This window comes from Aythya marila (genome assembly GCF_965140915.1).
Source record: "Aythya marila genome assembly, chromosome: 4".
Taxonomy (NCBI): Eukaryota; Metazoa; Chordata; class Aves; order Anseriformes; family Anatidae; genus Aythya; species Aythya marila.
The window spans coordinates 74,803,613-74,828,524 of record NC_139045.1 but is presented as its reverse complement, the minus strand read 5'-3'; the positions used below and the strand labels follow the sequence as shown (position 1 = coordinate 74,828,524).

The following is a 24,912-nucleotide window of genomic DNA, read 5'->3' as shown; positions in this document are numbered from 1 at the left end:
CCAAACCTGCCCCGGAGCACAAGATGAAATAAAAAAAAAACAGCACGCAGCACCCCCAGCATGGGCTACTCATCTCGTTCAAGCAGCTATCAATGGAAAAAAAACATGAATTTGACCAAAATTGCCAAGAGTGTGTCTGAAAATGAGGAGCGCACGCCTGCACCTCCCTTCCCTTTGCTCCCCCTGCCCTCACTGCTAAGCTTGGGGGGCTCTGAAATCCCCAAAGGCTCAATCCCTTCCCCACCTGCCCCTGTGGCATTCCAGGAGATGGCAAGGGAAAATAAAAGTCCACGGGTTATATTATTGATTGGATTGCTTTAAAAGTTGCTCCCGGCACGCAGGGCCCGGTCTTTGCTTTCTCGCAAGCTCAGTGCTGACAAATCCGCATTTTTGGGAAAAAGGAGGGTTTTTAAAGGGGCATGGCCAAGGGCATGCGGGGTGGCTCTGTCCCCAGCTTGGGTTTTGGTGGAAAAGCAAAAGCAGCCGCTGGCACGGCGGTCACGGATGGAGATGGGCTGAGCGCCGCGGCGCTGGGCCTCGGCCTGGTTTTGGGCAGGCCTCGAGCTTTATTTTGGCCTCCTGGGTGAGCCAAAAAACTTCACCAAAAGCTCATTTTGGCTACTTGAGGGCCAGCAAGCCAAGCTGCCATTTTAAAACCATACCATAAACCGTGATGATGTGGTTTGGTAAGGGTTTACCACTGAGAAAATGATGTTTTGTGGCAATATTTCGTGTACAAAGCAGCCCTAAGGAAGCCTGCATCTACCAACAGGGGCTTTGTGGAGCCTGTCGTGCTTTTACAGCACCATACCATCAAATTTGGGGACATTATACGCTACAACTTTGTGTTGATCACAGGCATAACCCCATCACATACAGGTTTATTTTGGCATTTTCAATACAGCACATTTTAAACCCCATGAGAGTGGCAACAACTCAGAAGCTGTGTCCTAAAACTCTTGTATCCAACATCTTGACCCCTATCATGGAAAGGGTCTTCTATCGCTCATCCTACAACAGTCCAGAGAAAATGTTGGGCTAAAAAATGGGCAATGGCGAAGCAAAAATGTTAATTTTTTTTTTTTGGAGATCCAGTGGCACCGTTGCTTTCTAGAATAAGAGGGCTGCAACATTTCTTCTTGATTTTTGTAAAGGCTACTCTCAAAAAATAAAAGCGTTCTGAGGGCTGAGACCTTGAATGCTGAATTTCAGCCAGTTATAAACGCTTGAAAATAGTGATTTTGAATGGAAATCACTGGCACAATCTTAATAGGAGAGGCTTAAACTGCTGACTTAATCCTCCAGGTAACGACTACTTTAAGTACATTTATTACCTGTCTTCAAGCGTTGTTTCTTTCCCTTTCAAACAGAAGAGCCTTGTTTTACTTTGCTTACACATTTAAGTGAAACACATTTGAATACATAAAGTCAAGTTATGCCTCCCTGCTTTACACCGCAAGATATCAGGACGATAATTTGATGTTTCTTTAAAGCTCTGGAAAGTTATCTAATGCTCATCATATGAAGAAGTTATTAAGACAAAACTCATACATCATTTAAAATGCATCAAAAATACATTCAATATTTTTTTTCTGGTTTATATACACTTTAAATCTTTCGGTGTTCTGCACACTACTGTATAGTTTATGTACAAGTGCAAAATTGGTGTGTTATTTTTCATTTATTTACAGATTCTCCCATGAAATCAGGTTGCTCTTTTTCCCCCCTCACCTCCAAGGGAAACAACCCCACAAATCCTTCACTTCTGATATTGGCCCGGTGATAAACCACCAGCAGTCCTTCCCCCCATCCGTTCCCATCCTCGTCTCTATTTTACCTTCAAGCTGGGATGAAACTGTTTGCAGCAGAGATATGTATGAGAGTTCTCTTTTTCCCTCATCAGTATGGAGATAAGATGCAGAGCAGAGCTACATCCAAAAGGAGCCGTTTTGTTTGATTTATATAAATAAATCTTGTTCCTCTATTTACATTTTTTTTTTTTTTTGGTTCTGCTAATCATCAAAGTTTGATCATTTTTGCTCGTTTTCTGAATACCTGACACCTCACTTCTGGGCACGTTCCTCCTTTTGAAACCAAACCACCCAGCTCTCTCTGGGGGAAAATCATCCCTGTCCTTTTGGTAACGTGCAAATACATCACCCTCCCAGGCCTGTTGTTCAGAAAGCCGTTTCCTTCCAGGAAAGCAACAGCTTTTAGCACTGCTGAAGTGCTGTCCCGAATACAGAGACTTAAGCACGAGAGTTTTCTTAATTTGGGTTGGCAGATCTCCACCCCAAAAGGGACAGAGAAGCAGGAGAAGATGTTTCTGAGCATGAGGCTGCGCATCACAACTGAAAGCACAAGCAGTTAGAGCAGGGGAGGAATTGTAGTCCAGTATTATTTCTCTGGTACAGTCTACTCCAGGTTAGCCCTATACACATAGAAAGTCACAAAATATGTGCAGGAGATGAATCTGTCTGAGGTAATCTGTGCATCAGCTACAACTTAATTGCCTAAAACCCTTCATTCTGAAAGACATCACTCATCCCTTTCCCCCCACCTCAATTTCTTTTCCCCAGAGGGAGTTTACACTTCTGGTACAGAAGCAGATTGGGGAATATACATACAAACATATATATACAAATATATGTATCTATGCATTTCTCCACCTTATTTTTTCTGCAGTTCTGTTGGATTTGGTAAATGACACACCAGCTCAGCATCAAAATCCACCGAGATTGCTCGATCAGCAGGCTGTCCCCCGTCACCACCGCCCGGACACACACAGCAGCTCACATCTTTATTGCAATGCCACGCTCCAAAAAGGTTCTTCGAAACACGTACTAACAAAAAGGAACAAGTGGCTGATATGTGATGGATGGATTACCAAAACGTGCACAAAAAAAGATGCAGTTACTCGGGTGGCGTTTGGGGAAAAGGGTGCTACCAGACCAGAAGGTTGGACCACAGCTCCCTTCAGTCCCCCTGGTTTGTTGCTTCTCCCTTGTATAAATACCAGATGTCCTCCTAAGAAACCAGCAATCCAATTGGAACCACACATACAGTGATTAAGTTATGATTTTGTGCCTCGTTTGGCACATCACCATCATATCTCCTCCACCACCACTTGGCGTGGTCCCGGCACTGCACCACATGCACCCGTCGTGATCCACTGGATCCACCATCAGCAGAGACGTCGTGCAGCAGCACGCACAGACAGGTACAGCCCCACCTCGAACCTCCAAACACAATCCCAACTAATTCGCTTTAAAAAAGGGCCAGACGGTTTGACACATGCTCCAAAAGCCAAGCCTTTTTTTCTAGCTCTTTCCAAATCCCTTCCTTACACCAACAAGCCACTGTCTTCAGCATCTAAGACCTGATCCGAACACTCAACCCACACGGGGAACATCATTTAATCAAGGAAAATCCAAACCTGTGGCCAAATGAAGCTGCTCTGCCTAAGTTTTTTTTTTTTTTCCTCGTCCTCAAATGACCTCACACCCGGAGTGTTGCTTTTTACACCCAGTAAGGAGATAGGACAAGTCTTGCTGCCAAGGAGCAGCGCCTCCGTGCACCGGCACAGCTCGGCTCTTGTCCAGAAAAATGGCCTGAGGGAAAGGGGAGGGAAAGAGGCCAAATGGGCAAAGAAACACAGAAGAAATGTAACATATCTGACCTAGAACACAAGCTGCTTCTATTAAATGCGCCGATGAAGCCAGGAGTTTTCTTCTGAGACACTGAAACTCTGCTTTCCCTCCAGATATTTCCATCTGGCTGAGTAGTTGGTGGGTCAGGAAAATGCTATTTTCCCCTGACTGCACGTGATATATTATAAAGATCACAGATTGCCTTGAGTGACGTTCTCTCTCTCTCTGTATATATATATTTAAAAGGAACATAATTATGTTAAAAAGAAATGCGTGTAGTAGTCTCCTCACTCCCTAGATCTGTTCAAGTCTAGGCACTTGTGTGTGGTGTACTCCAAGTAGGTTAAGACTATGTAAACACTGAGTCCTTCAAACAGCAACACTCAGCTCCTCCAGGTATTGCACGTGGTCTGAGCAACACACGACATCACCCTTTAAACCACCCTAGCTCTTGCCTTCCTGACGTTGTGGACCATAATTACTACAAAAAAATTGTATCTGGAAGAGAGTTCCACTTAAATAACGCGGGAATAAACACATATATATATCAAATGAAAAGGATGAAGATGCCTTGAAGACTAATTGTAGTGTTTATGTGTTGAGAGCTGACACCTGTAAACACTGCATCTTTTTTTTTTTTTTTTTGTACAGTTTGATAAATACATGAACTACAAAGCACTTTCCATGTATAAACCTGAGTGTCATTCATTGTACTACTGTTCTATTTACACTGACCATGAACGGTGGGGAACGGATGTTTCTGGACCTGCAATAAAATTATTTTACTTTAAACTCGAAGAGAACAAAGGCGCAATCTGAAGCCACGTGTCAGTAAAAACTTAAGTGGAGCAGTTGTCAAAGAAAGCCGACTATCACGTAGATGAGAGAAAAGGCTGGGTTCAAGGAAGCTGTGTTTTTCTGAGTGCTTCTAGTCTCTTGTGACACAACTTGAAAATCTTCCTCCTCCTAGGTGTTACTTCTCCGTTTTGTGTAAAACCCCATACAGTTTCTGATGTCCATGCATCAAATACAGGTTCCTGGCTGTGCAGGGGGCTGCTGTTTCCGATTTCGTATTGCACCCGATTTCTCTTTGTAGGCAATTGGCATCTGTTGTGAAATGTCCACCAGTGCGCTGGCCACAGCGAGACCTGAGGCAACAGAACAAAACAGTCACAGAAACAAATTCTTTCACCGCAGCTGAGAAAAACCCTCCGAGCCACGAAATGAATATTATTTTTTGAATTGTTCTGAAGAAAAAGCAAACTAGAAAAGCATTCTGGCTGAGAGATTAAACTCTAGAGGCTACTCTGAAGTAAGCTTTTAAATACTGCATGTTTTATTGAAAGCAACTGCAGTAGAAGAAGCTGGAAATAAGATGCGTGGGTATTAATGGATAAGACACACAAGATATTAAAGGGAGGAGTCTTTCTCTGCACCCTTAAGTGTGCTAGGATAAATGCTCAAGGCACCTGTGCACGGAGGTTTCACTGCACTTCCCGGACATTCCTCTTCTCTGCAACCTCCTCTCACCATATCCACAGATAAACCACTAGCTCACAGCCAAACCATCCCGTCCCAAAGCCAAGGAGCAACTTTTTAAGATTCTCTGGTTAAAAATTTGAGATTACCATGCTCTTTGGGCACTGGAGAAACCCCAGTTAAATCACCAGCTGCCCAGCTGACTAAGTCTCAGCTCTGTGCAGTGAGGTTTAACTGAGGAGGGGCTTGGACCAAGGAGACCTTAAGCTGGATGGAGAAAACCTCACTGTCTGGAGATGCTAAAAGCAAGACATGGATGATTTGCAAGGACCTGATGTCCCTCTATGGATGGAGCAGGGAATGGAGTCAACAAGCTAGGAGATGAGTTATTTTCATAAGTATCTCCCGCAAACCGGTCTGTAACAGTTTGCACTTTTTTTCCAGCTGTAAATTAAAGTGTAATCCAAATATCGAGTGTTCATCCACCAACTGACCCGAGGAATTGAATCAAACCTGAGGTAGGAAGCTAGCAGGGGCCAAGCCAGCCAGCTTCAAATCACTTGAGCACATCCACACCAGCTGCAGTGCGGACACAGCAATTACAAGTCTGAAACCCCAAGGTGAACGAATCGCTGAGGCTGGGGAAGGAGCCCAGAAGTTAATACCAAGCCAGCCAAGACAAGGATGTTCCTCACCTGACTGTCCTGGTGGTGGTATACCCCCAAGTCCTCGAGGCAACCTCACGAACACGGAGAGAACGGCGGCTTTGTTGCCAAAGCAGGGCTCCAGCGCTATGGGTTTCGGCACAGTCTGCAGGGAGGGAAGGAAGAGGAGAAGCTGATGTTACACGGTGTGTTGCACCCTCCCTCTTCCCCCAGTGTCATCTTTTTTTTTCGGATCGCACAAGCTCCGGGGCACGAACCGTATTTCTGCGCTTGGCCAGCTTCCAGCGCGCAGCTAGCAAAGCTAAACCCAACGTTGCTAACAATCAAAGCCCTCGTCGTCATAAAAAACACATTTACTTAATAAAATCCAGCTATTAAGAAGTCAAGCGCTGCGCCAGGCTTGTATTTCTCCCTAAATTCAATAACCAAGGAGCAGTTTACGGCAAACAATGGGATTAAGCTCCGAACCCATCAGCAGCACTATCACAAAGAGCAGCATGCCGGGACTCAGGGGTTCAGCATCCATTTCCAGAGCTCAGCTCCGGGTCACACCACCACGGCCCTGCCTGCATCGACACGGAGAACACCACCGAGTCCCCAAACACTGCCTCCTTTCTGTTTGCTTTACGCTGTCCTCACAGTCTTGCCTTTCTGGACTGCAAAGCTCCTGCCTCTGGATCTGATTTCAGTGAGCAGCTGCACCAGGAGTGGCTACCTATTCCTAAACCCTATTTGAACACGACCCTTTTTGAACAAAAAAAGGGTCGTGTTGCAAACACGAGCATGAAAATAATTTGCAGATAAAACGTGAATCGACGAGCGTGACGATACAGCGGGCGGGCAGCCCTCTCCCACGCCAGAGCAGCAGCGTTATGGATGCTCCCACTACACGCTCTGCTCTCCGGTATTAGAGAGACAAAATGCAACAGCACAGCCCAGAAACTAAAATATGGTTTTACCTAAGTCAGGCCCCGATCTCACCCACATTTCTGTGAGATCGGGGTGTCCCAGCAGTCAGCTGAGAGTGCAAGTTTGAGCCTGGAAGCGCAGGATCAAGAGATTGCTTCCTTTTGTTTCCCAGGGAAAAAAAGCTGAGGATCACTATTTTACCTGATACACTCAGTGAGAGCTGATTTGTTTTTTAGTATGGACAAGCTAAACTCTAGCCTGGTATTAATGAAATAATTATTGCTTTTTTCATTAGGCATTAGGTTGTACTACTGTACTTTAAATGCTCAACAGAAACTCGATACGATCCGAGACACTGAAAAAAGGGAACAGGAGTCAAACGATGCAATTAAATTACTGCTGTGCTATAAAAAAAAAGAAGGAAAAAAAAAAAAAAAGATGACAGCAAGCGAAACGAAACGTAAAACTGTTTTCATATCTCGTATTTACTGTAATGATTGCAACAACGATTAGTTGGTCCATGCAAGGTAGACAAATACCTGTGCTACAGACCCAGAAGGTAAGCTGCAGCCTGCCTTGTTTAGGACTGCAGATTTCCACATCTCCTCCCCACCCCCAGCAAAGGGATCCAGCTCCACAAAACGCCTTCCCCGTGAAGCATCCAAGCATATCCTTGTGCTATATCCCACGGGCGACTCAATTACCAGGGGTAATGGAGAGAGCACAGGGAAGGCAACTGCGGAAACGCAGCGCAGAGGCTTCTGGTGGGGGAGCAGGCACTGAGCACAAAGTTTATTTTCATCCAGAGGGATCATGCACCTTCCTTTCCGTGCTGTGCCAACGTGGGGTTGTAGGGCTGGGGTGATACAGCGAGTCCTCATGCTCAGGGTGAGCTGCAGAGACCGAGGGAGTAAGCCAGCAGCGAAGCGGTGGTGGGAGGAAAAGTACGACGGAAGAACTGAAGAAGCCAAGAAGAGATCATCTGCTCTAATCTCTTTTTAATGTATTTGCTTTTAAGTCCTGCTGGATTAATCAGGACACGTCTGCAGCTCTGCTGCTTCCCCTGCTCGAATCGTGGAGCGCGGCTCTGCTTCAAACACGCTCGTGCTCATCGTCCTCCAGCCAACGCGGGCAAACGGGGGCTTCGAGAGCCTCTTGGGCTCTCTGCATGCAGCCCCTCGCTATCACGGTGCAATGCTCTGCTTCAGAAGCAGTCACTCCTGCCTCTGCCATCACCTCTGGAGACCTTTCTGAGGACTTGCTGCTCCCGGTCCCTGCTGCTCGGACACCAGAGACTTTCCTCTACCCGAAATTCCTTCCCACCTGCATCGATCCGCCAGTTCACGTCCTCCACACGCTCCCTGTGCCTTCCCCTGCTGCACATCTCGGCCCTCGTTGGGCTCACCTGACTGAGGGATGCTCTGAATCTCTTCTCTGAACACAAATATTCCCTTCTCCAGCTCTCCCAACAGCCCCTCTCCGCTCCCTCCTCTGCTCTTTGGACCGCGGGTGACCTGAGAGGCATTTCAGGCCCCTGCAATGGCATCAAAGCATCCCGAGCCTCCTGAACATGCTAAACAGGTAAGAAAGGGAATATAAAGTTTATTATGCAGCTCTTAGTCACAGAGCTGAAGGGGCTTGGAGGGTAATTTAGCTCGTCTCAGCCCCAAGCAGGATCCTTTCTCCTCCTCTGCCCTTTCCAACTAATGAACCCGCAGCGTGCAGCAGAAACTTTCATTACGAGTCCCCACGGGCATGATCTTTCTTTTTTTCCATGGGATTTTTAGTTTTATTTCATTCCTCAAGGTCACACGCCTCCCTCCTATCTGTTCCCCCGGTCCCAGCCTGAACCATGAAGAGCTCCCACACGTGTCACTGGTGCTGGAAGAGCCCAGCCCGGGTGGCTGGTGCTGTCCCCAAGCAAGTGACAGCAGACTCCAGCCACACAGAAACCTAAATAAAACCCTGTTATTTGCCTCCGACCCTCATCCTGCCACGTATTTTTAATCTATCTGCAGTACCAGGGATAGCTGGGGGCAGAGGTAAAGGAATTGTTTAGTATTTCACCGCCTGCAGGGCCCTGTCTCTATTTATCATGCAAAGCGAGGACGTACACTTTATAGAATGATGCATCCAGAATCTGTCAGGCAGTCGCGAGCTAATTTGAAAGGAATACGCCAAGAACAAGATTATCTTGTTGCAGCTAATCCCGGTCTTAAATCTACACGGAAAAAACACTCTCGTGTCCGTCAAACCCAACCGTTTCCCCGAGACGAGCTGCAGTTAGGAACTGCAAAAGCAGCACGAGGAACAAAGCCCCGTGGATTTGTTTTTGACAGCAGCAGTTGGGGCACCTGCTTTTTGAACTGTGACTCAGGGCGCATCTCATCCCCGCGTGCCCAGCCCAAAGATGAAGCTCAGCCCGATGAAATGAGTCAGGCGCCGAGCGAGGGGGATGGAGAATTCGATGCGAGGTCAGCCAGGAGTGAAGGGCATCCCGTGCCCTCTGCGAGATGCATGACAACCCAGAGCTGGAGCCTGGGGACTGTATTCTGCAGGCACAGAGGAGAACGTGTGGATAATTCAACCAGCAACTTCGTGGTTATCTTGCTTGAAGATGTAACCCACAGCTGGCCTTGCCACAAGCTTGCTCGTGTTTTTACACGACCTATGCACATGTCACCATGGCACAGAGCAGCTAGGGAAGGGCTGGCTGCCTTCCTCGAGCTGTATTTTTGTGGGGAGACCCAAGATCTCCCATCTCCTTCTCCTCCTCAGCCTGTCTCCCTCCTGCCTGGCTGCTGAGTGCTCTCGTTGAAGACCGAAGCTGCTTTTCCACAAGGAGGTTTGGAGCGGGTTTGGGAACCAGGTCATTGTAAATGCTCCTGCTTCAGTCTGACAGGTGGCTTTTAATGGCCCACTTAAAAAAAAAAAAAAGCAGATCTCCGAAGTTTTAACACCTTTTATCAGATGGTTAAAACCAGCCTCTGCCAGAGACTTTCATCTAGAGTGTTTTGATAAACCCATTGTTGAATTATATAAAGCAATTCCTTTTTATTGAAGGCTTAATGGCACAATAAAGCACACATTATTCAAATCTATGCAAATCAGGTGCATCCCTCAGACACTTGGCACACGCTGAGTGCTTCGCGCAGCGCCTGAACAGCAACATCCTGCCCGGGAGGGGGCACAGAGGGGAGAGGCGAGCCCAGCTGCTGAGAATGTGGCCAGAGAGGCAGCTAAGGGGGTAAAAAAGATCTCACCTTGGCTGGGACAGGTCGATTTGGACAGCCAAATTGCCATCTGACAGCCCGGCAGAAAGCAGCCGTGCCCTCGGCTTGAGCACAACGAGCTTGCTGCCAGCTCCTGGGCTCAGCAGCACCAAGAAACGTGCAGCCAGGAGACTTCTGGTCATGATGGGGGACAGTGAAGGGACGTAGTGCTGACCTGGTGCTGATCTGTGCTAGGAGCAGTCTCCTGGTTTATCTTCCCCTAAAGCTACCTCCTGTCCTTAAAGCAGTACTGTGGTTGCGCGACCCCTTTGTGCAGCTGGCAGCCTGAGCCTTTCTCCTGCAGTGGACTTGGACTACTCTTCCACGCCAGCAGAGCTACAATCAACTAAAACAGTGAACAAAAACTAGGAATTGGGATACAGAAAGCATCAAACAAAGACCAAAAAAGCAGCAAAGAGCTCTCAGCTCGATGCAGAGATTGAAACACCCTTTAAGAGGCAGCAAGGTGTGCTGCAGCAGTCATTTCTTAACCAGAAAGCTCTATGCCAAGTTTTGCACTGGGCAGTGCCTGCAAACAGAGACTACTCTATTTTGGACCAAAACTCAAAGTTAATGGTATTTTACTAAGCAGTGACACGACCCCATTGTTTCTGGGGGCAGCAATTTTCCCTGGATGACTTTACCGGCCAAAGGCACCACTAAAAAACCCAAATGATTTCAGTTGTTTACGAGTTTTGATGTATACTTAATATGCGAAGAGCTTAAACAATTACAGAAGTTAAAAGCTGTAAAAGAGCCATTAGGTCATCTAATTAGGCTGCCTTCTCCCTATGCTGTATGTCCCTACACCAACAGTGCTTTTTCCAGGCCTTTTGTCGGGGCTATTTCTAAGTGACCCAGGTGTGAAGCGCGCCGCCAGCTCCCTTGGGAGACAATTTCACAGCCAAACGCTTTTCACAATCAAGTTCCATTGTACAACGTTCCACCTAAAAAAAAAACACCTCTTTTATTTTTATTATTATTTCGTGTCATTATTTCTATTTATGCTGCTTATATTTGACAAATTCTAAAGGTTAATAATATGTCACACAAAACTAACGGCTAGAACAATAAATAGGCTGTGCAATTTAAAAAAAAACACACGGCGTCAAATTTCTTTAGGTTCTGTAATACACTGCCAGCATATTGTTTCTCAAAATGTATAAAAATACTGTGGGGACGTTTTTTTCCTTAACAAGAAAACATATTTCCGTGGTTTGATCAAATCACTCTTACATGGTTTTCAATTTCCAGCAAGGAAATTAAAATAAAGCAAAAGTCTTACGGTGGGGGAAGAGGAGAGGACCATTATTGAAACAGTTTAACTTTATTATTTGATTTCGCTTCTTCAGATGATTTCACTCTGTAGAAAAAGGGTCAAATTCCATTTGCAAGTTTTTAAATTGTGCCATTAAAAGCCGCCTGAACATTTGTAAAAGAAGTTACAAGCAATTTTCGATAAAAAATAGAGTATTAAGTTTTAAAAATCATATTCTGGGGGTAATATGTATGTCTTCCAAGATAGAGACGAATGAACTTCCAGCAACAATTTGCAGCAAATGAGTCTAGATTAAAAATTTATATTTACTTTGTCCCTGATATCTACCTTGGAAGTGACACGGGGGCTGGGGAAGGAATCGCTCACCGCTCTGCCACGCCACTGGGCTCCTGTGTGCGAGGAACTAAATAAAAGTCATATTCGAGCCTTTGAGATGAATGCTAACAGCCTGAAATTGAAAACATCCACCCAAGCATCCTGTGCTCCCGATACCTGGGAGCACAGACGTGGCAGCCCAGCATAATGGGGCCTGGAGGTCATCCCCATTGCCTTGAACAACTGTTTTCTATTTTAAAGTGCACGCTGTCGAACTGGCAAAGGCTCCGAGTGAGGGAAAGGATTTCGATAGGCAAGTTTGTATTTCAAAAGCAGTCACCCTGAAATGACAAAGCCCTCATGTCAGAGCTGTGAGCGTTTCCCTGCACGTTTCAGACCGCTTGCTGTTCTTTTCCAGCTCCCTGCTGATGCCCCAGGGAGGGGATGGGATGGACGAGGCCACGGGGATCAAATCTGGGCAAAACACACGGCAAATAGCGGGTATTTATTTTGGTTTTGTACGGGTGAAGAGGCAGGATTCTTCTGCTTGTTCTTTTCGACCACCGGGCTGGTTTTTGCACTTGAAAAAGTGCAATAAGAGAAGGAAGGAGGACAGGCGGATGAAGATTGCAAACACAAGACACACAAAACCACTGCTGGGCATAAAGGATTGCAAACAGGTCCCCTATAACGTTTTTGTGAAGCTGCTGCTATTATCAGAAGAGACAGTTGCCGGCACTAGAGGGAAAAAAGGAGATTTAAAAGCCTTCTGTAGGGAGCTTTGCACTGTTTCCCTCCAGCAAACTCCTCCTTATCAGCGAAAATCGGGGTCTGTTCTGCCGCAAACTTTGCAGCCTTCAAATCTAAATCCAGTAAAATCTCAGCTCAATTATCAGCCGAATATTCCCTCGATACCAGGCGGGCTTAGCAGCTGTTTGTGCTGATCTCCTGATAGGCCCCTTCCAAATATTTACCGCGCGCATGGAAACGGCGAAAGTTTCCCCCAAGTACCTCATTTTGTACCAGAAACCAAAGCGAGGCTCCCAGCACGAGTTAACTGGAAATAATTCATTAGGAGAAGGTTTTACCGGGTGTTTTTGTGGTCACTTTCTCGGGACAGATCCCAGGCAGGCTCCATCTGATGTCGGTGCAGCTAATCCTTCTTGCTCACCTCCCTGCCCACCGCTGGTGACTCTGAGCCTCTTGTTCCAAGGGGATCCTACACTTTGCTCTGAATTAGCAGGCACAGGCAGGATTAATGCCAAATATGAAGCACAAGCTGGGATGTCACTTCTTGCTTTGTGTCCCTTGTCACCCTGATGCAACAGGAGGGCTCCCACGATCCGCACACGGACCGTGCGTAATGAGTGGAAGTGCTTTTGGGGCTTTTTTTCTGTCCTTTTTGTCCTTTTGTAAAGACAAGGAGACAGCTACACGCTGACACGCTCTGAATGGCTTAGCCTTAATGCAGGGAAAAGCTCCCAGAGCCAGCAAATGTGAGAAACCCCGGAAATAATACATTAGAAGTTAAATTGCATTTCCAAAGGCAAAGCTCACAAGCCTGAACAGCCCGTGTTAGCCAGGTCAGGTGAAACACCACCAAACTTTCTGGCCTCGAAGACTGTGTGCCGACCACCTCCAGCACACATCAGTTTAGGATCATCCAGTTTTTATTTTCACCCCTCGATTTCATCCCCTCCCTCCAACCATTATCCTTTTGGGACTCTTCAGTGAACACCTCTCCCTTTCAGCTTCGGAAAATCCGAACCTGCTCTGTCTCCACCTTGACACAACTCAATAGCACGGTCGTTTTTGCTTAGGATTGCTCCTACCTCCCAGCCCACATGCATTTGCCAAGCCTGCCACTTTTCCATAAGTCCTGCTTGCCCAAGGACTCCCCAGCTCAGATGGGTGACCTGGCAAAGCAGGAGGCTCCGTGCTCACCATGCTCATGTTAACCCAGCTCATTTTATAAGTGAAATGGGGTGGGAAGCCGATCTGTCACCAAATTTGATGAACAAATAATGGGTCAAAAACATGGGAAGCGAGGTGGAAAGGAGCAACAACCAGAGGATAACAGCCCTAAAACCCACCGGTTCCTGAGCCTTTAGTAAGCTTCACCAAGCTTCTCTCATTGCATGAAGCAGAGCTACAAGTAAAAACGAAGGTGCCGTGTAGCAGCGATGGAGCTGGACGATGCTTTATCCACATCCAATATTTTATTCTTTTTTTTTTTCCACTCCTCACTGCGGTGGCACCAGGGCTATCGCGCTCGCCACAGGACTCCTCACCGCTCCTCATTACAGGTGGTTACAACCTCACTGCAGTGTGAAACGAATGTAACAAGGGCACAGCTCGGATGTGAAATACAAGTAGGCTGAGGATATAAATCTGTGGTATCCCTTGCCTGCTCCTAAATCAGCCCACCACTACGTCTCTGTACTTCTTGAACAGATGGGACCTTCTGGCAGTCTTTAAACCACTTAACAACACTCTTCTGTAACAAAACAAACTAATTACTGGAGAAAGATGCTATTTTCCATCAAATTTCTGCTATTTTTATGGAGTCAGCCAGAGCTGATGTCTGATTAAGGACTTGCAGTGAAGCTATTTTGCCTTCAGAAGCCCAGCACAGCAGAATTAAATGCACACCCGCGCGAAGGTACAGAGCATGCTAAATGAACTTCAGCAGGGTTTTGCTCACCGACACCTCTCTCCATTTAGGTGCCTACAAATGCGGACAGCCTGTCGATCGCGGATGCAAAGATAATCATCTCTAAGCACTGCCTTTGCACGTCGCATCCCTAAACACAGCACAGCAAGGCTGCTCAGCTCCACCAGGCAAATGCTTTGTTTTATGAGAGTGTTTTTCAAAGCCTCTGAAAGCTTCCGAGACAATTCTGTCTGACTTAAGGATAAACTTCCCTCATGAAACAATTTTCTTGTTGATCTTGCAGGTGTTTTGCTCAAGCTAAGCATTTGCTTGCTATGCTGTTATGTGCTTTTATTGGGAATCTACAAGTCTTAGCTTTATTCCGTTACCAACTTAAAAATACCTGGGAATCACTGTAAAAAATAAAAACTTTCCAAATTCTCACGGAAAACAGTCTTCTACAAATCACTGCACAGAGCTAGGAGATTTGGCCTTAGATACCCAGGGATGTTAAATACTCATAGAAGAAATTACGATAGGCAGCACCTCAGAATGCAGGAAAAGCTGCAGAGAAAAGCCAATGGATTTTGTAATAACTAAGCAAATTTAGTGGTAGATTTGTGATCTGCTGGGTATTTGTTGAGCGGGAAATAAACCAAAGCAGCTAGTTCCGTGTTGCCTAGCTGCAGACTTATATTATGAATAGTTTCCCTGCAGGTAAATTATTTTCTATTACTTCTAAGTACCCCAGGAAAAATACTAATTGAAAACACAGTTCTAATACTGTCCAGCTGGAAAACATTAGCTTAGGATGGAACTAGCTTGACACTGGCTGCCAATTGGCTATGTACAATGGAAAAGGAAATTAATCTCTTGCAGACAAGACATCCCATTTTCCAATTCTACTTTGTAACCCTCAAATAAACTCATTATTAACCAAAGGCTTTGATTCACACGGGGAAAGGAAAACATCAATGCGTGCCTGGTAACGCCAGCCTGGATTTCTTGTGTAAAACGAAAGCTCTCCAAGTTTGACACAGCGAGTGGCAGAGCACCCGGAGAACGGCTTATGGTCCAACAACTTAACAGCATTTCTTCTCACTCCTTCCTTGGCTAATAATTAAAGAACAGATAAAATGAAAAGAAAAATGCGGTTCCACATTTCTATAACAACCCAGCTCATCTTCCTGCAGCTCCCTCCTGCTAAAAGTTTTTCTCACATGCAGGCGGAAAAGGGATGAGAGAAAAAAAACGAAGTTGACCTCGGAGATATCGAGATTGCTTTTTCACTTCTAATAAAATTCACTTACATGCAGCATCCAGCAGGTTAGGCAGTCTCAGAGGGGCTGTTCCCCATGCTGCTCACAACCTACAGGTCTCCTGCACCTCCTCTCCTCTCAGCTTCAACTTTGCTGAAACACTCCAGACTTTTATACATGCTTTCATCCCCTACGTAACTTCTGCAAGCTATCAGTAAAAAAAATATATATAAATAAATACATAAAATTAGTTTCTCTCCTTGTCATGGAAAAGCATCCTCATTCTGCACGTAGGTCTTCCAGCAGATGGAGTTACCTGCTGGCACAATAGCCCATGTCCTCTCTTTGGCTTCTGGTTGCTGCAGACACTTTGTGCCATTTGCCTGAATTAGACTGCTTCATTTTTGTCTGCAATGGATTAAGAAGCATTTGCACGCCTTGCTGAATTATCAGCACAGAGGGTAATTAGCAGTTGGTAACAATTTCTGGGTCTGAAAAGGGACATATGTCCATCTGTCCACAGTCTTACTTATTATGCTTAAAATTGGCTTCTCCATCCCTTCTTGAGTAACCCAAGGAGGTCAGACAAGTGGGATATGGACGATGACGGCAGACATGGGAATGCAAGGAAATAGAGCTGCTAGTGCCAGAAAGACGAAATCCTGTCTGCCGATGCACTTCAAAGGAGGTTTTTGCATTCCTCTAATCAAAGGAGAAACTGAGAAGAAAATAAAAAGCAGAGAGGTACCGAGGAGCAAGGGAACAAAAAGCTCATATGAAAAAGAAACGAGCACTGCCAGCTGAACAAGAAGAAAAGTAACACACATCAGAACAGCAGAGATCCAAAGTTTAGCATCTTCTCTGCGGTTCTTTGAGCGCAGACGAACTTGTCAGAGATCAAAAAGTTTAGGACAGCTTTGTTCTGGCCTGGTCCTATAGGGGAGGTGTTTTTAGTTAGCTTATTTCTACAAAATTAGTGTGAATAATGGTAAGAGGGGAGGGGAAATGCCCAGACAGACTGCAGCCCAGAACCACCAGCACCACAAACATGCACACAATTACGCCTCCATCCCAATGGAAACATCCATACACATCCTATGGCTTCTTCAATGAAGCAGTGAATAAAAGGCTGTAACATGTTGGGCACAGCCCAATTTTACACGCCTGTATTTCGAAGTCTTGGTGAGCTGTTAGAGGCCAATGATTCCCAATCCCTATCAACCTCATAACAAAATTAGAAGTTACAGAAACAAAGAAAAACTGAATGATTAGGAGTAAAATGAACATCAACAAGGAGCATGGTCACCCTGGGCCTCCAAGGAGTCCCAGGCACAGGTCAGCTTAGTTGCTTGGTCAGTCCATTACCCCAAATTACTGAGTGCCTTTGCAAATTTTACTGTGTTTTCTCCATCTGTGAAAGTTCTTATCTGCAAAACAGGGACACTAAACCCTTAGTTTTAGAGAGGTAGCGATGATTAGTTCATGAAGTACTCAAACACGGAGCAGTCACAGGAATCATTCAAAGCTTGGAACAGGTTTGGATGAAATACAGTAAATAACCAGGACAAATAATGAAACTATGACAGTATATTGAGAATCTTTCCCTTCTGCTCTTCCATTCAAGAATCAGATGGAAAGAAGTACTGCAGCTTGCCATGAAAGCCTGTATTCACATTTATGTAAAGAAGAGCTAAGGCTGTAGGGGCGACCTTAATTGTGACATTTCCTGATGCTAATGCCAAGATTTAAATATGAATTTCCACCAAACAGAGGTTCTGGGGTCAGATTGTTTTTGGGTCCTTTACAACATTCAAAATGCACACATTTTTGATAGAAAAGGATAACTTGCTTTCTTGCCACAGTAGCAGAAAGTGAGAAACTTTGTGCCTGGACTAATGAAGAAGACTTCAAAGAACTGAAGTGTGAATAAAATACCACAGCTACTTCAGACAGAGGAAAAAAATATCAATGTTCTCAAGTTCTTAACTTTTCCTTTTTGAGTACAAGTCTGCTAGTGAAAGCACGACATTAAAAAAGATCTTTTAATTTATTAGTCTCCTTTTAAACACGTGTTTCCTAAAAATACAACGTGCTGTGACTAAGAACATGCCAGGCAGGTTTTAGACAATGATTTCTGCACACTCCTATTTATGTATCACAAGATGTATTTGAAAATATATTTATAGCCAGAAATATGTTGATACTATTACAGTACACAGACATGATTATATTCCTGTTTGATTTGAGAGATCGCAGAAAAATGCTTTCTATTTGCAGTACCTATAGCTATTTCTAGCCAAATGTTCTGCCGTGTAAAACCGCATTCTTCTCTATTACAAGGCATAAAAACCAACAAAGCAAACACAAAATCTCATACCCTACAAACAGCATAGCTCTCAGCTAAACCAGCCCAAAAGTTGTAAACATAGACCTGAAGGTATCAAATCAAATGAAAACGAGATCTGTTGGCCCTCAGAGACTTATAGTTTCTCATAGATACCTAGCAAATAGAGATTTTTGGATTATTGCATTAACCACAGTTTAAAACAAGTACCCACGATGAATTATGGTGAGGACCACCCTAATGCACCAGCTCTCACCTTTATGCTTCCCCCAATGAGATCTGGCGGTTCTTCATCTGTTTCTAAGGCAACGTTGATGGAGGCGAAGGGGCGACTTGCCATCTGTTGCATCTCACGGAGTAGTTGCTAATTTGATAAACAGAAAAATAATATTATTATTTTATTGTTCCAACACAAAGACGAAAAACCACGCGTCGGAGAGGTTCTGCCCAACGCAAAGGGATATCAGTGAACACGGGAAAATAACCTCCTGGTGTTTTAACAGCATGAAGGGTACAGGTAATTGTAAATATTCATGTTACTACAGTTTAACAAGTCATTGCAAGTAGAGCTGTACAGCACCGTCTTAGCCTGACTGGCTTGCGAAGGAAAACCCATCCACTTAAGTTACCGTAAAGCAGCTAATTCCTTTTCAAGCTGTGATCCCCTAGCTGTTTGTCATCACCTGTCCAGGGCATAGGAGGACTCCGTAAGATTTGAGGGAACCATTTTAAAATTAAACTAGCAGCAGTCCGTAACACCTGTAAGAAAGAATCTGACTTTTTTTTTTTTCCTAACAGCACTGGCAAAATGTTGTCAGGTGGCTACTGAATAATTATGTCTGTTTGTTTCCTTTCTAAACACAGCAAACGTATCAAATGACAAATACGTCCTTGCTGCAATATGTTTTATTCCAACAGAAAACGTTTTCCTGAGCAAATCCCTGCAAGCCTCCACGACACAAGGCATCTTTTATTGTGCTCTTAAGCAGTTTTAAGCACTATGATGCAGTTCCCTTTTTTTTGAAGGCAAAATAATGTTTCCTATAGGACTAGAAACAGCATTTCGGCTGGAGCCGAGCTGTGGACACACACACTCCTGCTTGGTTTCGGCTGCTAATCCCTGACACCAGCAGCGAGCTGCACCACCAGTAACTGGAGGCAGAAGCCATGACCCTAATTCCCAGAAGCAGTGGGTGTAATGTGTCTCAGTGCCCCTTTTTAATAAGGGGAGAGATGTATACCTTGCATAGCGTGTAAAAACCAGCAGTCTCACCCTTAAGCACAGCAAAGTGCCTAACCCCACCTGTTGTTTGCAGCATTATGCAATTAGCATTACCACAGAGCTGCAGCAGCACTAGTTATACTCTATCTGTATGGTGGATTGAGGCTCTCCCAAATGCCTTCTATGCTACCACCATCCTTATTCCCCCTTTAAGCTTGGCTGATTTGATGCTTCGAGCCCTAACTGATCATTTATAGCACTAAAGAAACCACCACCAAAGGCACTGTGCCCCCGGTGACCCAGGGATGCTGCACTGCACGCAGCAGAAGAGGACACCGGTCTCTGGAAGACCAAGAGAAGCAAAGCCCATCAGAACAGATTGTAGATACTGTCACAACCAAAAAGAAAAAAAAAACAAAAAACAAGAAATTCACACAAACGGAGCTGCACTAAGTATTTGCAAGCAAACTTGTGCGGACCTCACACTTGGGTAAAAGAAGTCGAGGAGTTTTCGAATATTTAAAGCACACCAGCAGATTGCAGACTAAAGCAAGTGTGAAACAGATTGCTGGGTTGTTGTTCCTGCAATTGTCCCCTTCAGCTATCATAAAGCGCTTTGTTTAATAGCTATAAAACCAAAGAACAAGCTGTCCTGATGAAGATGTCCAGGAGACTTACGAACTGCAAGCTATTAGCTCTTTTGAAGGAAGTTCAATTTACTAAGGCAAATGTGCAATTTGGCAACATGACTCCTATTGAAGTCGACAGTAGCGTCAAGAAATAAAACCCCGGGCAGGGCTGCGAAAGCTGAGCTGCCTCCGAGTGAGCAATGGGAGAAGCAGTGCTGACAGCAATATTCCTGCTTGCATTTGCTGAACTGGAGAAGAAAAGTCATCTGTTTCAGGGCTGTCCCAAAGCCAGCTGCTGCTCAGCACAACGGTGGCCAAACCTGGTAAAAACCAAAGGTCCAGACAGTCACCAAACCAGCAAAAGCCTCCAGGAGAATATCCTTTCCCTAACACCGTTTTCTTGTGCATCACAAGCCATGTTACAAAACCAATTCCCTGAAAATTAAGAACAAATTTGAGAAATAATTGCTCTGGAACCAGAATGTCACTCCTTCCCCCAAGGCATACGCTGTGCGTGTTTAACCTATGCACGAATATATCCTTCAATATTTGTTTGGTGTATCAAAATTTTAATTAAAATGTGTTGTTATGTTGCAAAGGAGAAATTGTGGCACTTCCCCAGTCAAGATGTGGAGTATGTCATTAGAAATCAGCAGCAGGTAATGTCAAGATACCCCCTAACCTGGCGCACCACCATTCCTGATGATTTGCTTTCTGAGTTTTAGAATAATTAACCTGAATACTCTTCCAGCAAAGCGTTGGTTTCTAGATCACACAATTAATAGGACAACCTGGGAATATTTTTAATCACCTTGGTCTGAAGAGGATCTTAACGGCGAAACGTTTGACAGGCTTATAATAAAAACACATTAAAAAGCGTGTCCGGGAACACACCGTGGACATTTAATACTGAAGGAAGCACGAACTTCAAATGAGAACCTCTACAACTTTCATCTGCGTGGATTTTTTGCATGGAAAGAAGAGCTTCATCCCAGTAGTCCTTTATGTTCATACCCATGGAGTTAATCCACGACAAAGTGGGTGACTGACGGGAGCACTGCACCCGAGGACGCAGGAAAACCATTCCCTCTGCGCAGCGGCACGGCCGCTCATGCAAAAGAAAAACAGCCACCCGGGTTACCAGGTTAATTGACTAATATAACCTGTGCTGTGTTTTCTGACAGGAAAAGCCTGAACATTTTATTTACAGTAATAAAGCAGTCCCTGGTTTCTGTATAACCATCCTGCTACCATCAATCTCAGCAACTGCCCCCTGCGGAGCCTCTTTTATGAGCACAGGGCTCTGGTACCTTTCAGGATCGGGCTCCGGTATTGTCAGGCTGAAAGGATGCCAGGTTTTCCAGAAGAGAAGCACGGGTTTTGGATTTTATTTGCTCCTTATAAAGAATGGGTTTTAAAAGCTATCCGAACCAGCCATCTATAACTTGTAACGAAGGCGGGTTTTTACACGAGTTTCATCTCAATTTTCAACCGAGATGAGAAAGGAAAAAACTGGAAGCTCCAGAACGAAAAACCCATGGGTGTGCAAAGAGAACAACGGGCACAGATGAGCTCTTGGTTTAAGGGAGAGGAAAGACGAAGCAAGCAGGATCTCATGGGAAAGGAAGCGAAGTATTTCCAGCAGGCAGGACGGATTCAGGACACAGGACAAAATGCTGCAGAGGTATCAGCAGAACGCATGGCACCGTTACTCCAGCCTGTGGTTGAAGGAGGTGGCTTTAAAATTGGGATCCAGGAAAGAGCAATAGCAAAAAACTTCACAGTTTTTTTCTTTTCCCCAAAATTTGTAGATCTAATCCTTCAAGTATTTCTGAAACTTCTGAAATTTCTGAAAATTTTCAGTCCCACCATGGAAAACATCAAGCTCCACTTGGTTATGAACGAGCACAATCAGCAGCCATATCCTCCAGGCTGTCCACAGCCAACTTCAAAAGCCAGGGCACCCTGAAATACGTGGTGTGTTTTGGGCCGTTATCCTATCTGTATGGCAAAGATAAAATGGTCCAGTGGGCTGAAACCCAGAGACCTCACAACCAGCAGTAAGTCTTAAGAAAGTAACAGCTCCAGCATCATGGAGAGAGGAAACAGATGAAGAAGATAAGGAGAGAAACCGATTCGTACTCTTGTTGATTCAGACATTTAGAAGAAAAAGGAGAACTGCAGAAAACAAAAAAAAAACATTTGGGATTTTCCTGTGTTATGCTGAGAAGTGCAGCTCTGCCATGCAGGATGCTGAAGGTGCCATTCTCCAACACGGATTTAGCAGCCCTGGTCATCCCCTCCTGATCACAGCTAAAGAGAGGGTGACAGAAGCAGACCAAGGCTGTCTCCTCCTTCCCAATCAATCTTTTAAAATGCATCAGTTCTGCAAAGGTACTCGATTGAGTCAGTCCCCTTACCCGTTCCCTCCAAGGCTCTGCACCACGTGCACAATGCAATCTAATCAAACACCAAGAGGTCTCGCTGCGTACGCTGAGGATACATAAGCAAAGGGTAACAAATTTCTCCCAGCGAGGCTTATTAACTCTGACCTCGTAACTCACCAACCCAAGTCGTGGTGATTCTGTTGAGGTCAGAGGACAGACTGCGCTCCCTTCCTTCCAAAGCATACTGGGCAGACTGGCTGGACTGGCAGACAGGCATTTGTGCTTACAGACATCCAAAACATGCAGGAACTGGGGCTTCATTTGAATTCAGAAAGTGTCCCATTTGTCCCAAATTAACTATCTATTTGCAGACACTGCTGCATGACTAACCTAGAAAACCTTGTCTTGAGAATCTGTCCCAGAGCTCTCCTATAATGACATCTCCCAAAATTACAGCTCGTGGGCTCCTACAGCCCATATTAAAAGGGGATCTCCCCCTCCTGGGGTTTCCAAGGGCCTGTGGAGAAGGTGCCAATCCTGGTGGCAACAGCAGCAGGACAGAGCTGCACTTCTATGCCGTTGGTACCAACTTGTGCTCATGCATTATTTTGAGGTAATGCTTATTTAAAATACATTATTTTGTGTGCATCCCGTCGTGGGGACCTTTGCTTTATGTTACAGTTCCTTGGTAACCTTGGGGGAAAGGGGAGAAATCACTGGAGCTACCTACAAAATAAAAAGGGGCATCAGGAAAGCCACAAAAGATGTAAGAAATAAATATTCTGCGAAGAGGACTACATTGTTTCAAAAGTAAGTGATTTACAGCGTTTAGCTACAATTACATTAACTACCATGTAAGTCAACAAACAAACAATTTTCTTTGACACTTCCATCATCACTGAAAATTAAGTTTTTAAGCCCCTAGAGCAGTGCACATATTAATGTTAGCTAATTAGTTTTGTAACTGACTTTGCAGGCTATGTTGAAAGAGAGAGGAGGAGAGAATTAATGTTCAAATGCTTCTCAACAGGCATTTCCACACTTCAAAACTCTAACAAACCAGAAAGCAAAGCTGCTGGGAAGTTGCCTCATGCTGAAATAACAGAACATATTTAATCCAGGGCTGATTAAGATAAGTAAGTTATTTATCATAATCATGCCCAGTAGGAGGGCACAGAAAAGCTGACCTTTAATAAGAATAAGATATCATTTCTTCTGAAAAGACCAAAAAGCACGTAGTCCGTGCAGACTGGGATATACACCAACACCAGATAATTACACAATAGCAGAGCACACCTTTGATTGACTAGAGCTCTTCCAGCATAATTACACGACACTGCTTCTCTCCCCGAGTTTCCCAAATCGCTAAATTAGATACCTGTACCACTGATTCCTATCATCAGAGACAGACCTCGGAGTCTGAAATGACAACAGCTTCGATATACATACAATTGTTTTGTGTTTTTTTTTTGTTTGTTTTTTAATGATGCTGAGCCCTCCGGAAGCTAGGCTATCACACCACCATCCCAAATCCTGTCCACCAGCTCTTTTTAGGGCATGCGAAAAACAACTCCAGCTTCTTTTTTAATTCTCTAGCAGCAACACCTAAGAAGCCTACGTGAGAAGTGTTGGGCTGGGTGCTTGTCACCGTGACACGGTGGCATCTAATGCAGACAAATTAAAGCTCCAAATCCATCCAGAATTGGCCATCTGCAAGTTCAGCCAGACACGAGCTCAGGCACAGAAGTGACAACAGCACATTTAAACAAAACCAGACCATCAAATTCCCCCTAAGCCAGAATCTCTTGTCCACATTAATATTTAGGGCTGGTTTTCCTCTTCAGGGCATCTCTTCTCTCTGCTGTAATTTCCTTCAGTCGGCGGCCAAAGACGCGCAGATCACTGCAGAGAGCACTCAGTATTTTGGAAAAAGCCTACAGGCTCCACGAGTTGGTCCCCATTCATAGATTTTAAATTCGGGGGTAGCGGAAAGAGCTACGATTATTTCATCTGACCTCCTGGGTAGCACGAGCCGCCGAATGTCACCACGTGGTTTCCACAACCGCATCATTTGGATTGACCCAGAAAAGCTCCTTCCAACAGCACTCATAGCCTGATTTCAGACAAAACAAACGGCTGGCGTTGCTACTCTTGCCACTAAAACCAGCAGAAAAACAAAGCAGCTTTCAACTTTTTGAGCCCCAGTTGCAGAAACTGTGCGTTGTGCCTTCGGCTGATATTTTAGTAGAGCCTCGTCCCGTTGTGATTCTTCCATGATTCTTTTTCACAGACACTCGCATCATCAAATCTCAATATGTTTTCCCTTGGACAGAATGAGTAATTTCTGACACTTTAGTCTCTCACTTATCTTTCAGATAACAAATGAATCTTGCAGTGTTTTTCCAAACCATCTGCAACACCCAGGCTATCGCTGAAACCAGAGTGGACACGCTACACTAACAACCAGCTCCAGAAAACAGCAATATGATCTTAGTTTATTACTTTACTTATAAATGCAGGAACTGGGAATTTACACGCAGCTGTTAAATCACCACCGCCACCACCATTTCAGCCTATTTTCCAGGATACTGATAATCTGGGAAGCAAATCTCCTGCAACTGTTGAAAAAGAGATATTGCACACAGAGTTTCCATTTGACGCCGTAATAAGACATCCGAGCGTGCTGACCACACAATCTAGACCTCCGCAGAAGTTATCTGCTTGTCGTGATTCCTCACTCCTCCAATCTGTGTTTCATCTACAGCCCCCACCGCCGAGTTCATGCGTTATTCCGAGCTGACAGACACTGAGCAGCACTGTCGGTGCTATCGAACAAGACGGTCCACAAG

The 24,912-nt window shown here is 44.9% G+C and overlaps 1 protein-coding gene across 1 annotated transcript in view; it reads right to left on the bottom strand.

Annotated features, from left to right (window-relative positions):
• Positions 1-766: 766 nt before the first annotated feature.
• The window catches only part of ATRN (attractin), a 145,043-nt gene continuing 120,897 nt past the window's right edge, over positions 767-24,912 (bottom strand). The window contains exons 27-29 of the mRNA XM_082760179.1: positions 18,082-18,189; positions 5,825-5,939; positions 767-4,798 (exon numbers count right to left, since the gene is read on the bottom strand). Coding sequence (XP_082616305.1) covers positions 4,674-4,798; positions 5,825-5,939; positions 18,082-18,189 — 348 coding nt within the window. The 3' untranslated portion in view covers positions 767-4,673. The remainder of the gene's footprint in view (positions 4,799-5,824; positions 5,940-18,081; positions 18,190-24,912) is intronic.